Source organism: Copadichromis virginalis, linkage group LG20 (assembly GCF_057382275.1).
Source record: "Copadichromis virginalis isolate Kocher_CV1m ecotype Utaka linkage group LG20, C_Virginalis_male_GT1.1, whole genome shotgun sequence".
Taxonomy (NCBI): Eukaryota; Metazoa; Chordata; class Actinopteri; order Cichliformes; family Cichlidae; genus Copadichromis; species Copadichromis virginalis.
The window spans coordinates 26,398,342-26,413,842 of record NC_140637.1 but is presented as its reverse complement, the minus strand read 5'-3'; the positions used below and the strand labels follow the sequence as shown (position 1 = coordinate 26,413,842).

Genomic DNA, 15,501 nt, shown 5'->3' with positions numbered 1-15,501 from the left:
TATCTGTGGTTATGGTTCTGTTAGGTTACCCAAACAGTGCTTAAACTGTATACTTTGCATTTTGATATCCATGATGAATTCATCTGCTAAATAATGACCCACAATGTTAAATATTAGAAATTGGGATGTCATATTTCTGATGGCTGAAGTTTTTTCTGCTTAAGTATAAAGTAATTAAAGTTTTAGAGTGAGTTCCCCAAAGTGCTCAGATGAACACTGAACATTTATAATTAACCTTTATATTAAAATGCAAAATTTGGATATAATATAAAAAATATAAAATTCGTGACTGAGTTCCACACTGACAACACCTGAAGAGAAACGTGTCTCACCTGAAGGATTCGTTTGAGAGAGTCCAAGTAGCTGCTCTCACTTTGCACAATGGATCTGAGGATGAGACGTCTGACAACCTGAACGAAGCACCAATAAGTGAAATGGATCCAGCAAACCAATGACCGTAAATATTAACAATAAAAACATGCGCAAACAGTTTCAGTTTTAGAAAAGTTGTAGATGATGAGTCAAGACGAATGCAGAAATATGGAACAACAGGGAGGACAAAATTTCTTAAACTTCAGCCACAGTTGTTTGATATTTATTTGAAGTAGTTCATGTTAAATTATTTGTTTTAAACATCCTAGAAAACATGATCATGTTAAGAATGCTTAAATAACTTTGACCTTGCAGTAAGTGTAGGTGGCTGTGGCTCAGTAGCATAGAGTAGTTGGTAACTATATGCCAAGCTGCCTCAATACACTATTGCAATGTCCTTGGGCAAGTGACAGTTACTGATGCATCAATCAGTAACTGTGCAACTGTGTGTGTGTGTGTGTGAAAACTAGAAAACTATGAATGTGACCTGTAGTAAAAAAAAAAACACTTTAAGTGCTCAGTTAGAGCAGAAAAGTGCCATACATTTACCAGTCCATACACAAATCTCCATTAGGTTAGGGTCACAGTTGTGAAATCAGGTCTTTTTCAAAGTCTTTTTGAGGATAATCATCTGTTGTTGATAGAATAATAACGTTTTACTGTAAGTAGCTACCACAAGTTCACTACTTGGCATGAATTCCTTTTATGTGTTGAATATGTCATGGAATAACACAGAAGCACCTGGCACTGAAACTCAGCCTCCAACTAAACACATGTATGACACATCTATGATATCTACCATGCCTTATTATTTCATTCATACGATTAGCAGAAAACTTATTGTGACCTTAAGATCGAGGTCATTGACATTCAAACTCGCCTGAGATTTTTAATAGATACACCTATGGTATTAATTTGGAGCTCCTACGTCGTCTTGATCCCACCTGGCAGGGTGACGACTAAAGGATGAGGACTAAATTACTAGACCCCTATGTGTTTAAAGAGAGCAAGGGATTTTCAACATAGCATTTCTAAATCTACTAGGTTTTTTTTAAAGCAAAAAATGTTTTTTTGCACTCAATAACAATTATTTTAGAAAAAAAAATCAGCAGGGTTTGAGCTGTCACCTGAGAAAGCCTCATGGCAAAAACAAAAGAACTCTGCTTAGACTTGAGAAAAACAATTGTTGATGCTCACAAAGCAGGAGATGGATATGCAAAATCATCTCAGCGTCTCCAAGTGTGAAGTATCAAAAATGTCAAAGATAGCCCTACAGTACAGAACCAATAAGTCAGCAGAAATACAGATTAGTGAACATATGCTGACATGCACACCTGCTGACTGCTGAGTCCCTCTGGCATGGGGCAGAGTTGTGGTGGAGGGTGTTTTACCTCACACAAAAACACATCTATGTAACCGGCATCATCTTTTCCATCACCTGCAAAATCAAACAACCAGAGAGTGTTTGCATCACAAGTCATTTACTGCCTTTCCTGGCTCATTTATTAACTACTGTCTTCTTTTCCATCACTGTAACTGAATATGTTATTCATATAAAGAGCATTTTATTATTATAAATCTCACACACTTACATACACACATGTGTAGTCACTTTTCTAAATTCCCCCCTCGCCCCTGCAGGCGGTCTTTATCCTTCAAACTCGGATCTTTAACGAGAGGCCTGGAAGCTGGAGGGTCCTGCTCAGTATCTTAGCTGTTCCTAGGACTGCGCTCTGGACAGAGATCTCAGATGCTGTTCCTGGGATCTGCTGGAGCCACTTGCACTTGGTCACTGCACAAAGTGCTCCAATTACCACTGGGATCACTGTTGCCTTCATCCTTCAAATCTTAAGTTCTTCTCTGAGTCCTTGGTACCTCCCCAGCTTTTCATGTTCCTCCGTTCTGATGTTGCTAGCACTTGGTATGCCGGCCACTAGCCCTGCCTGCTTGTATCTTGCACCCTGCTGTTATGTGCTGGATTGTGTCAGGCGCATCTTTACACAGCCTGCACCTGGGGTCTTGCCTGGTGTGATAGACCCCAACCTCTATGGATCTTGTGCTCAGAGCTTGTTCCTGCGCTGCCATGATTAGTGCCTCTGTGCTGTCTTTCAGTCCAGCTTTGTTCAGCCACTGGTAGGATTTCTGGATGTCAGCCACCTCCTGCCAGGGGTACATACCGTGCAGTGGCCTGTTCTTCCACAATGGTTCCATGTGGTATTGAGGCAGGTTTTCTGCCGGTAATTTGATGGGAGCTGTTCCTTCTGGGGATCAGGACTGTCCAACCTTCAGTAAGCCAATCCGGGTGTCTCTCACCTTTCAGCACCTGGTTCGTTGGTGCTGTCAGAGGCTCATGGAGTGCAGTCAGCTTCTTGTCTGGCTTCAGCTATCTCTTTCCCACTCATATCTGAGATAGGGTACATTAGCATGAGGGGTCTAGCCTAGGAATCCTTACCGGATGCAGAAGCCCTGGTTGGGAATTGAACCCCGGACATGAATTTCCAAAGGCATGTAATTATAATTTTTATTATTTTATATGCTAAATGTTAAAAAGAATGTTGACAGGTTTCTGCCGTACCCTGTACAAAAGTAAAAATAGTAATGGTGACATCAGCTGTTTTTTTAACTATTGTTTGCACCCTCGGTTTGGCACCCTTGGTGTTGGATCCAAAAGTGACTGGTAATGGGCTGGCTGTGACAGAGGACGTTTGTACATAAGGTAGCAAGTTATCAGTTACAAGGTAGCAACACTCTAAATCATGACTCAAATAGGCCCATTATTTACAAAATGAACATCATAGACTTGAATCTTGGAAAACTTGCAACTCAGGCCAAAAACTTTTTAAAGAACGTTATAATTTTCATTTTTAATTATTAATGAATTATTTAAGGATTAATCCCAGCTCCAATTCTATACCTGTAGAGTCTTTTCTCTGTAGGAATGACACTTTGCGAATCATTGCTAACTTTCTCCTTCCTAAACCCTCCTTGGTACCGTTTCTTGCTGCTTTCATCAATTACTGAACCTGGAATACAAGAACAGATGTGTAACCATGGTTACTTCAAATTCAAATCTGAAAAAATTAAACCACTTGTATTGTATCAAAATACTATTGGGGTTTATTTCATTTCTGGCAAAAGCAAAACAAAACCATATCTATCTGAAGTCATTTAAGATTATCTGATTAACAGTCAGAGTAAAAAGTAGTTTGTTCAAAGATGGAAGAGACAAACAGCTGAAGTGACTAGCACTACCTTAGTGTCACAGGTCTGTCTGATGTGGGCAAAAAGAGGCATACTGATACACAAAGCCAGCTCTCTCCTGGTGACAGCACAAAGGTCTTTGAGCCCCGGCACATCTGCAGGCAGCTGACAGTTGAACATCAGGAGGCAGAGACACAGCATTAGTTTAACTTTGACACGCCTGACAACTCATATCAATAAACACAACACAATACGACAAGAAGTTCAGTTAAAGACACATGTTAGTAGGTTTCCCACATACCCAGAAAATGAACCGCTGCCTAGGTCTTTGTTAAATAAACTTAACAATATTGATGTTTTTGCAAAGTTTTATACACATCTGATCAATACTTCTGCACATACAGTAGTTGTCAGAAGTTGACATACATTCATCCTGAGCGAATGTACAAGTTTGAATTTATTTGGGATTTTCTTTAATATTAGAAGCCACATTCAGACAGTCGATGGATCACACACACAGTGATGATGCATTATTTTGTATGTTTTCAACACTTTGTTTTAGGGATCAAATCACAAACCTTCCATTTGGCAGATAAATGACTGTGGTTCATGTGGGAAACTGTTATATCTAACTAAATGAAAGTGACTTTAATGTGAGGGTAGAGGGCCATCACTCTAAAGAAACACATTTACAATGAAGGAAATGTATGTGAAACTGAGATCTAAACTTGGCTTGGCAAGAAACTACAGACACACATGAACTTTAACATCTTAAAACATGGACTGACAAATCTAATAAAAAAGCATAACATTAAGATTTATTGTTGCATATATTCTCTAAGAGAAAGTTAATCATAATATCTGTCTCTAGCAATTGTTCATATTTCCTTTGTATATAGTTTTAAGACACCTACCTTCTGTTCACACAAACCACTTTATTTATCCAAAGTAAAGAGATTCCGTGTTGTGTTGACCCAGCTGATGAACTCCTTATTCAATATTCCGAACTTTACAAATTCTCCCCACTAACCAAGTCAAATTACTCAAGTTACATTTTACCCTTTTCAAAACACTGAGCGGCGAAAGTCCAACAGCAAGTTACAGCACATGGTGACAAAAGCAGAAGACAGAAGTGCTGACATGGTGAGGGACTGCCAGAAATAAATCACTTCCTCTTTTCATCATTCTCGGGTTGATTCACACAGAAGTTTAAAACAGATGTAGTTATTCCTTAGCAAAGTGATTTTTGGGCTGAAAAACTATGAATCGTTTAAAGCTAATCCTGACACTGCTGGACTTTTTCCACAAAGGTTGAATCTGCCTATAATGAAAAAAATAAAGAGAATTATGACCAACTCTGCAGTTTCTCTCTTTCAGTTCATCATTTTGCACTTGTAAAATATTCTTAACTCCAACCACAATAAAACATGAATGCTGTTTTTACAGCGCCTTCTGTGATCCAAAATATATTAAATCTACTTTATTTCTTTAGTGAAGACTTTTTAAATGACTTCACATGCGGTTTTCAGAGTAAGCATATTGATAGTTTTTTTGTAATGACTTATCTTGCTGCTGCTGTGGGTTGGAGGAGCAGCCTCACAGTCACACGGGTCATCATAACGCTCAAACTCACTGCAGCTCCAGCTTTTGGAGCCGAGATGATCGGGTCTCTGAATGGTAAATGGCCTGTATTTGTATAGCGCTTTACTAGTCCCTAAGGACCCCAAAGCACTTTACACATCCAGTCATCTACCCATTCACACACTGGTGATGGTAAGCTACATTGTAGCCACAGCCAACCTGGGGCGCACTGACAGAGGCGAGGCTGCTGGACACTGGCGCCACCGGGCCCTCTGACCACCACCAGTAGGCAATGGGTGAAGTGTCTTGCCCAAGGACACAACGACCGAGACTGTCCAAGCCGGGGCTCGAACCGGCAACCTTCCAATTACAAGGCGAACTCCCAACTCTTGAGCCACGATCGCCCCGCCCCGATCGCCATGATGTCCTCAAAAGTCATCCACACCTGGACACAACATACTGTCAAGGTTAAAAAAGAGAGCAAACAACTGACGTGTTTGTCGCTCTCTATTCTTCTTCTTAAATTCATATCGTTAACTTTGTTTTGGACTTGACCGATCAACCGTTAAACCTGTTATGTGGGGTCTATCACCAAAATACATTTTGCTCACATCTGAACCTGTTTGGCTCTAGCACAAATCTGCTCCACATTCCAACATAAAGAAGAAAAAGCCTTAGAGGCAGCTTTAAGCTTTTATCCTGAGCTTCTAGAACTGTCTGCTGGAGGCCCTGAGAGCAGCCAGAAGTGCTGAAATGTTTAAACAAACTTAAAACTTACTGCCTCAGCTTGGCTTTTGACTGATTATGTGCATATACTAAAAATCAATTCAATTCAATTCAATTTTACTTATACAGTGCCAAATTACAACAACAGTCGCCTCAAGGCGCTTTATATTGTAAGGAAGATCCTACTATAATACATTCTGAGAAAAAACCCAACAACCATATGACCCCCTATCAGCAAGCACTTTGGCGACAGTGGGAAGGAAAAACTCCCTTTTAACAGGAAGAAACCTCCGGCAGAACCAGGTTCAGGGAGGGGCGGGGCCATCTGCTGTGACCGGTTGGGGTGAGAGAAGGAAAACAGGATAAAGACATGCTGTGGAAGAGAGACAGAGGTTAATAACAAGTACGATTCAATGCAGAGAGGTCTGTTAACACATGTTAATGTTTTACTACAATCTGTGAAATATTAACTGATTTTCTTTTCTTCTACATACAAAAACAAATATTAAATAACTTTCCTTAAATGGACTGGTTCTTATTTAGTGCATTTGTACTCTGAGCACTCTACACAACTTGCCTAATTCACACATTTAAAGCACTTTTCTCTAGGTTGTTACTAAGTGCTTTCTGTCTAACACTCACACACATTCATTCTGTTACCCAAGGATATTTGACATGCAGACTGGGATCAAACCACCAACCTTCTGGTTAGTAGGTGACCTGCTCCACCACCTGAGCTACAGCCACCCACTAACATTTGTTGGATGTAGTTGTGCTCTCATCAGCTGCTTGTTATGTCTGTGGCGTCCCAAAAACCTGTTGTAGAGTTGGAAAGTATGGATGTCTGCTGGGAGGTTGCAGAGAGCCATCTGGTGGACAAACTGCTGAACAACACACCATGGTTGGAGTTCTCCTTCATTTTGGTTCAATTCTATATTATCCATATAGCTCCAAATCACAACAACTGCCACCTCAAGACCCTTTATGTTATAAGGTAAAGACTCCACTATAATACAGAGAAAACACCAACAATCAGATGAAGGAGAAAAAGGAAAAACTCTGTTTTATCAGGAAGAAATCTCTGGCAGAACTAGTCTCAGGGAGGTACTGGTTGGAAGTGATGGGAGGAAGACAGGACAAAAGACACAGTGGAAGAGAGACAGAGACTAATAATAACTAATGATTAAATGCAGCATGGTATCTAAACACATAGCGAGTAAAATGGGTTAGTGAAAAAAAAAACAACACTCAGTGCATCATGGAAGCCCCAAGCAGCCTAATGCAACATAAGTAAAGGAGGATTCCCAGAAAGCTGATCCAGCCCTAACTATTTTAAGACCAATTGTAAAAGTAGAGGGGTGTCTGAAAGCTGAAGGCTCTGCCTCCCATTCTACTTCTAAATACCCTATCACCACAAGTAATCCAGCAGTGTGAGAGCAAAGTTCTCTGTTGGGCTGATGCAGTACTAGAGATGGCACGATACCACTTTTTTTATGTCCGATACCGATATCATAAATTTGGATATCTGCCGATACCGATATGAATCCGATATAGTGTTTTTTTAATCAACAAAACTGTTTTTTTTTTTTATATCTTGCTGCATTTTGTATAAGTTCATACTCAAGTATAAAACAACAACTACACTAAAGCTATTCTGTTATACCTATATGCAAAAAAAAAATATTTCATAGTTCAGCAATACTGATCAATCTAATAAACTTAAACCTACACCATCCTCCCTATTCTGGTATTTTAAAGAGTACTTAGCATAAATATTAAGCAACCTAACTAATAGGGCTCCAACTCCCAGCAACAACAAAAATAAATAAATAAAAAATAGGGAACCACCCCTCACACTCCACCTCATAATGCTTAATCAACGTAATCAACCTTAATTTGATGCAGTGTGAAAAAAAATGCACAGAAATCAATTATTTTTCAAGAAATATTAAATAGATTCAACATCTTTCTTCAACAAAATTGCAGACTGCACAGATGGTACCTTCCCAAAGGAAAAAGTACTATAGCTTACTAGGGTATATATATTAGACTTAATAGTTACTATATACAGTAATTGACTTCTATTCATTTTACATCAAATTAAAACTTTGGGTGTAAGATTCGGATAATTATTTATTAAAAGCTAGACATTTTAAATGAGAATAAGAAAGAAAAGTATGTCTTTGTGCCCCCTTTTCCCTGTTAATGCCCTATCGGCCCCCCTGGCTCAACTTTGCTAGATCCGCCCCTGCACAGTTACAGCCGTCAGCTACATAGAAAAAGATCCTCGAGTAGAAAGTAATAATAAATAAATTCTAACAACAGCTGATCAAGCTTAAACGTGCTGCTGTTGTTCAGCCGCTGGTTTCCTCTTTCTGGTGCAAAGTGGGCCAAAAACAAACCAGAGACACGGACTAGCGACAGAAAAGCCGATCAGCTGATCATTAAGCAGTTTCATGATTGAAGTAGCAGCCAGAAGAGGCAGTCGCTCCATATATCGTTTGGTAAGCTTAACGCAGGAATGCTTTACAAACATTCAGAGATGGACTTACACACTTGCTTTACTTCTCTCGGGGATAACTTTGTCGGAGATGAAATGCCGGGTTGCTAGCGAAGCTCCACATGCTATCCAGACCACCGACATGCCACAGCCGCTCTGTCACGTGATGCATACTGCTCCGACGTGCTAACGTTCTGAGGTGAGTTACGGCGTGTTGCAAGTTTTGTGAGGTGCTTTCGTGATATTTAATGGATCGGATTACATTTTTTATTTTTCTCCGATATCTGATCCAGTAATTTAGGTCAGTATCGGACCGATACCGATACGTAATATCGGATCGGTCCATCTCTATGCAGTACTAATAGGTCTTTATTATAAAATGGGGCCTGATCATTTGAGCACTCACATGTAATAAGTAGGATTTTCTTGATTCAAATTAACAGGGAGCCAATGAAGACAAGAAAAATATGCTCTCTCTTTCTAGTCCCTGTCAGTACTCTTGCTGCAGCATTTTGGATTAACTGAAGGCTTTTCAGGGAGTTTTCAGGACATCCTGATAATAATGAATTGCAGTAGTCCAACCTGGAAGTAATAAATGCATGAACTAGTTTTTCAGCGTCACTCTGAGACAGGATATTTCTAACTTTAGAGATGTTGCGCATATGGAAGAACGCAGTCTTACATATTTGTTTAATATGTGCGTTGAAGGACATGTCCTGGTCAAAAATGACTCCAAGGTTCCTCACAGCATTACTGGAGGCCAAGGTAATGCCATCCAGAGTAAGAATCTGGTTAAGATAAGATAAGATAAGATAACCTTTATTAGTCCCACACGTGGGAAATTTGTTTTGTCACAGCAGGAAGTGGACAGTGCAAAAGTTATGATGCAAAAATTAGAATACAATAAGAATAAATACAGTACACAGCTGTACAGAATAGAATAAAATAATATACTATATACAGTAGAATAAAATAGAATAAAAATATACAATAAGATAAAAATAGAATACGAATGCTATATACAACTGAGTAAAAATACAACGATGCCAGAAAAGATTATTGCACTTAGTGTTATTGCACATGTGTGGATGTGTGTGTTTGTTCAGTTAAAGTCTTTGTTGTGGAGTCTGACAGCAGTGGGGAGGAAAGACCTGCGAAATCTCTCCGTCCCACACCGTGGGTGCCGCAGTCTCCCACTGAAGGAGCTGCTCAGTGCTGTCACAGTCTGCTGCATGGGGTGGGAGACGTTGTCCAACAGGGATGACAGCTTAGCCGCCATTCTCCTGTCACTCACCACCTCCACTGGGTCCAGAGGGCATCCTAGAACAGAGCTGGCCCTTCGGATCACCCTGTTCAGTCTCTTCCTGTCCCCAGCAGAGATGCTGCCGCCCCAGCAGACCACACCATAAAAGATAGCAGAAGCCACCACAGAGTCATAGAAGGTCTTCAGGAGTGGGCCCTCCACCCCAAACGACCTGAGTCTCCGCAGCAGGTACAACCTGCTCTGCCCTTTCCTGTAGAGGGCGTCTGAGTTATGAGTCCAGTCCAGTCTGTTGTTCAGATGAACACCAAGGTACCTGTAGCTGTCCACAGCCTCAATGTCCATACCCTGGATGTTCAGTGGTTGCAGTGGAGAATGCTTGTGCCTGCGGAAGTCTACCACCAGCTCCTTGGTTTTACTGGCGTTGATCTGGAGGTAGTTCAGCTGGCACCAGTCCACAAAGTCTTGAGTCAGTCCTCTGTACTCCTTGTCGTCCCCATCAGTGATGAGGCCGACTATTGCAGAGTCATCAGAGAACTTCTGCAGGAAGCACTGGGTGGAGTTGTGGGAGAAGTCTGCAGTGTAGATGGTGAAGAGGAACGGAGCCAGAACCGTTCCCTGTGGGGCCCCCGTACTGCAGACGACCCTGTCCGACACACAGCCCTGAGTCCTCACATACTGTGGTCGGTCGGTGAGGTAGTCCAAAATCCAGGTAGTGAGGTGATGGTCCACTCCAGAGTTCTCCAGCTTGTCCTTCAGAACCGAGGGAAGAATAGAGTTGAAGGCACTGGAGAAATCAAAGAACATGATTCTCACAGTGCTTCCAGCGGTCTCCAGGTGAGCGAGGGAACGATGTAGGAGGTGAATGACGGCATCATCCGCTCCAATGCCAGGCTGGTAGGCAAACTGAAGTGGGTCCAGTGATGAGCTTGTTAGGCGCCGAAGCTGAGCCAGGACCAACCGCTCCAGGGTCTTCATCAGGTGGGATGTCAGAGCCACCGGCCTGTAGCTGTTGAGGTCCTTGGGGCGTGAAGTCTTTGGCACTGGTACAACACAGGAGGTTTTCCAGAGCTGTGGGACTCTTCCCAACCTCAGGCTCAGGTTGAAGAGGTGCTCCATCACCCCACACAGTTGGTCCGCGCAGGATGCCAGATACCATATTAGATACCATATTTCATGGCCGAGTACAATAACCTCAGTTTTATCTGAATTAAGAAGCAGAAAGTTAGCAGCCATCCAGGTCTTTATGTCTTTAAGACATTCCTGCAGTTTAACTAATTGGTGTGTGTTATCTGGCTTAATAGATAGAGCTGGGTGTCATCTGCATAGCAGTGAAAATTCATGCTGTGTCTTCTAATGATGCTGCATAGGGGAGGCATGTATAGTGTAAACAGAATTGGTCCTAGCACTGAACCCTGTGGAACTCCATAATTAACCTCAGTTCACTGTGTGTTATGCTTGTATAACTATGCATGTGACAAATAAAGAACCTTGAACCTTGAAATTAGAGTCTATTAGATAGATATGATACAAACCACTGCAGCACGGTACCTGTAATACCTACAGCATGTTTGGCTCTCGTCGAAGGCGGTCGCACTTTTTCTCCTCTCCTCCTTCCGCTTATCTTCCCTGCTTAGCCTCTTGTGTCCTTGTCCTGTCTCGTGTGTATTACTTTCCCTCGAACACTCTCTCACTGTCGTTCTCTAAAACCTAAAAGAGAATTATGGATTTGATCAACTGGTCTCTGAATGCTATTGACGCCCTTTTCTCAACGAGAAGTCTGGGCTCGGGAGAGCCCGAGTGCCCTGGAGGGACTTTCCCTGCCGGATACACGATGGACGGGTGGCAGAAATGGAGGATCATGTGCCTGGTGGGACTGTCGATCAAGGACGCTGAAGATATCTACCTATTCGGAACCATGATAACAGGGTTCTTGCTGATCGGAGCTGTCTTGGCCCTGGCTTATCGGAGAATTAAGAGAGCGGAACCGGCTGTTCAAACCCCCCCAAGGCTGCCCGCTGGGATTGAAACGATGGGACGAGGCGCAACTTCTCACAACGAAAGCAGCATGGCTAACACCTTGGAGACGCTTACAGCTGCCATGAAGACTCAAAATAACACCATTGAGCGTATATTGGGATACATCAAAGAGAGGCCTGCTCAAAATGACACCCTTGAGCGAAAGTTGGATCACATCGCAGAACGGCTCACTGCAGTTGTGGGGTCTCAGAATTAAAAGAATGACAACACCACGGAACGGAAGTTTGATACCATCATGGGGAGGCTCGCGGTTCTCCAACGGGAGATATAGAGACCAGTGTCGGAGTGTTAAAGAACAGCTTTGAAATTCTCCTGAGCTGCTCGCATAGAAGAAAAATCAACAACATCAACACGCGGATACCTAGGCGCCAGCTGCGGGCCCAAGGCTGGAGCCGAACAAAAACTCCCAGATAACGACTGTGTGTTGACTATTCTTCCCACCCCATGCAAGGCCACCTGGGTTGGCTGGCAGACTGTTTACTTAGCCTGATAGGGGGGAGGACACTGTCTCAGCTGAACTCTGGACACGCACACACAAATGCCTTCGATGCTTGTTTCCTGCGGGGGAACATGGTGGGTCTGTGTGCCGCGCTGTGCAGGGCGGCTGCTGTGTTCGCTTTGTATTACTCCTCACCCCCCTACCCAATCCTGTGGCTTGTCATGTCTTTCACAAAGTTGTGCTGTGGACATTTATGTGCTTTTTGTGCAGGGGAGTTTTTTTGTTTCCTGTTCTCATGCTGTCCTACCATAGAAGCACAGCATGAGTAGAGGTCTCTTTTTTTCCTCTTGTACTTTCCCATTGTTGTGTATATTTCAGTGTTTTTCTGTAACGCTACCGATCTCCGACTTGTATCCCCATGTAATGTCTGTGTTGTGTCTGTAAGGTCGGGGGGGGGGTTCCCATTTCACTGCAGGGCAACCTGCATGTGGCGAATAAAGCTTTGATTCATTGATTGATTGATTGATTAATTGATTGATTGATTGATTGATTGATTGATTGATTGAGCATGTTCTAATCGCTCTAATAGGATATTATGGTCAACAGTATCGAATGCTGCACTAAGGTCTAGCAGGACCAGCACAGAGATGAGTCCACTGTCAGAGGCCATAAGAAGATCATTTGTAACCTTCACTAATGTGATTGTTGTACTATGATGAGTTTGGAAATTTGACTGAAAGTCTTCAAATAAACCATTCCTCTGCAGATGAGAGCTGTTTGACAACTACTCTTTCAAGGATTTTTGATATGAAAGGAAGGTTGGAGATTGGCATATAATTAGCTAACACTGCTGGGTCTTGAGATGGCTTTTTGAGTAAAGGTTTGACTACAACCACCTTGAAGGCCTGTGGTACGTAGCCGATTATTAGAGATAGGTTGATCATATTTAAGATCGAAGAATTAATTAATGGCAGGACTTCTTCGAGCAGTTTTGTAGGAATGGGGTCTAAAAGACATGTTGATGGTTTGGAGGAAGTAATTATTGAAGTTAACTCAGAAAGATCAATTGGAGAAAAAGAGTCTAACTTAACATCAATGGTACTAACAGTAGCTGTAGATAATATTACATCTGTGGGATGATTATTGGTAATTTTTTCTCTAATGATAAGATTTTTATTTGCGAAGAAGTTCATGAAGTCATTACTAGTTAACGTTAAAGGGATGGTTGGCTCAATAGAGCTCTGACTTTTTGTCAGCCTGGCTACAGTGCTGAAGAGAAACCTAGGGTTGTTCTTATTTTCTTCAATCAGTGACGAATAGTAAGATGTTTTGGCTTTACGGAGGGCTTTCTTATAAAGCAACAAACTATTTCTCCAGGCTAAATGATGATCTTCTAAATTTGTGACACGCCATTTCCTCTCCAGCTTAAGAGTCCTCTGCTTTAGGCTACGTGTTTGAGAATTATACCACAGAGTCAGGTACTTCTGATTTGAGACCTTAGTTTTCATCGGAGCTACAGTATCCAGAGTCGTACGTAGTGAGGAGGTAAAATTATTAACAAGATAATCGACCTCTGTTGGAGTATGTCTGTGAAGGTTCTCAGTCATCCAGAAAAACCTAGTGGGAGGTCACTCCCACTAGGTTTATATCTGGGACTCTCCACCATTTGACCTTAGAACTGAAGAAGCTTCTCGGATGAGAGGTGAAACGTCTTCAAGCAACTTAAAGAAGTCCAGACGCTTTTCTTTGCAAGCTCCTTTGACTCTGTTGGAGTAGTATTCAGATAGCTGCTCTGCTGTATGTTGGTACAGGGCATTGAAGATGATAACAGTGGGTGGATTATATTCTTAAACTTAGTTACAGCACTTTCAGAAAGACATCTACTTTGATAAAGTCTACTCTCCACTGCTGTGTAAACAATTATTGTAAATGTAAATGTTATCAGGAATGTTATAAATGGAAAATCTTATATTGCATTCTGAGCACAACAAATGTGAAATGGCAGGAAAGATCAGTGCTCTGTTGCAGTATGCAGAGTACATGTGTAAATTTTTCAGAGTACCAAAAAACACATTGCCTTTTCAGACTGATGATCAAACACAGAGATAGAGGTCACAGAAACATTACAAATACCTGAATGTTGCTGTCTTATGTCATTCAGTCACCTAAAGGTAGTAAGTTTGACCTTTGGAGGGTCATCATGATTAGGTCTGCATGCCTACTGTAAATGCATCGATTTCCAGTCATGTGACTGGCTGATTAGCTATTTGTCTTAATGAGCAGTTGAGCAAATGTACCTAAGTTACCTGATTTTAGTCAATAGGGCTTTTAAAAAGTATTACTGCCATTTTTGTCTTAATATTTCTAGTAACACTACTTATTTAGTATTATTCACATATTACACAGACTGTTTGTGCTGACTGAACAGGCTCAGACTGAAGCAGTGCAGTTCCTGGCCTATTTTCAGTTATCATTAAAATTATTGTCAGGTGGGATAGGCTCCAGCGCCCCCCGCGACCCTGAAAAGGATAAGCAGAAGCGAATGGATGGATGGATTATTGTCAGGATTATATTGTTGATTGTCATTTATGCTTAGAAATATTTACTCATATATGCTTAGAGTTTATAATCAATGGCATATTGATAGGGGTTTGATCCTTAGTAGTCTGCAAAGAATTTGTGTGCATTCCAGAGTGTTCTGGCATGCACACACACAGCTTAATGTCATGAGAGAGGTTATATCTTCTCTTACTGATATATGGTATAGCAAACACATCTATATCTGTTTTAGTATAAGTGCCTTTTGTTTAGATGAACTGCTGGACTTCCAGACCAGCAGGTTTAGGGAAGTCGTTTATGGGTTCACATTCTGACCCCACACACACACACACACACACACACACACACACACACACACACACACACACACACACACACACACAACGCACAGACAAGGTACTCTTTGTTTGTATGTATACGTCATATGTTAATGAACCTATGCATACTCATGTAACCTCAATAAAGAGTAGTGTTGCGGGGGGAGCGGACGAGAGCAACTGGGGTCAAGCGAAGGAACAGCGTTTGTCCAGTTCTCTCCCGTGCATGAGAAACATAAAGAACTTTGCCTACTCGTGTCTTGCTTTGCTGTGTGGTTAAATTGTCTTGAACATTCCAACGAATAGGTTCATTTGTACACGTGATAACCTATCAGTTATCACGTGTATAAATCTCACCATTAGATGTCAGTAGATTGCAGATTGCAGTCAATTCAGTCACTTTTCTTATCCCTCCTAATTCAAGTGCATAAACCGATCTACTTTAGCTCTGGTAATTCTGATGATCATTCAATAAATCTTAATCTTTTTGTTTGCTTTTTGGAGG

The 15,501-nt window shown here is 41.6% G+C and overlaps 1 protein-coding gene across 1 annotated transcript in view; it reads right to left on the bottom strand.

The window, feature by feature from the left end:
* Nucleotides 1-4,748, bottom strand: part of arhgef10lb (Rho guanine nucleotide exchange factor (GEF) 10-like b) — a 38,864-nt gene extending 34,116 nt beyond the window's left edge. The window contains exons 1-5 of the mRNA XM_085443741.1: nucleotides 4,488-4,748; nucleotides 3,625-3,738; nucleotides 3,287-3,395; nucleotides 1,707-1,810; nucleotides 333-410 (exon numbers count right to left, since the gene is read on the bottom strand). Of these exons, the coding sequence (XP_085299867.1) occupies nucleotides 333-410; nucleotides 1,707-1,810; nucleotides 3,287-3,383 (279 nt within the window). The 5' untranslated portion in view covers nucleotides 3,384-3,395; nucleotides 3,625-3,738; nucleotides 4,488-4,748. The remainder of the gene's footprint in view (nucleotides 1-332; nucleotides 411-1,706; nucleotides 1,811-3,286; nucleotides 3,396-3,624; nucleotides 3,739-4,487) is intronic.
* Nucleotides 4,749-15,501: the final 10,753 nt, after the last annotated feature.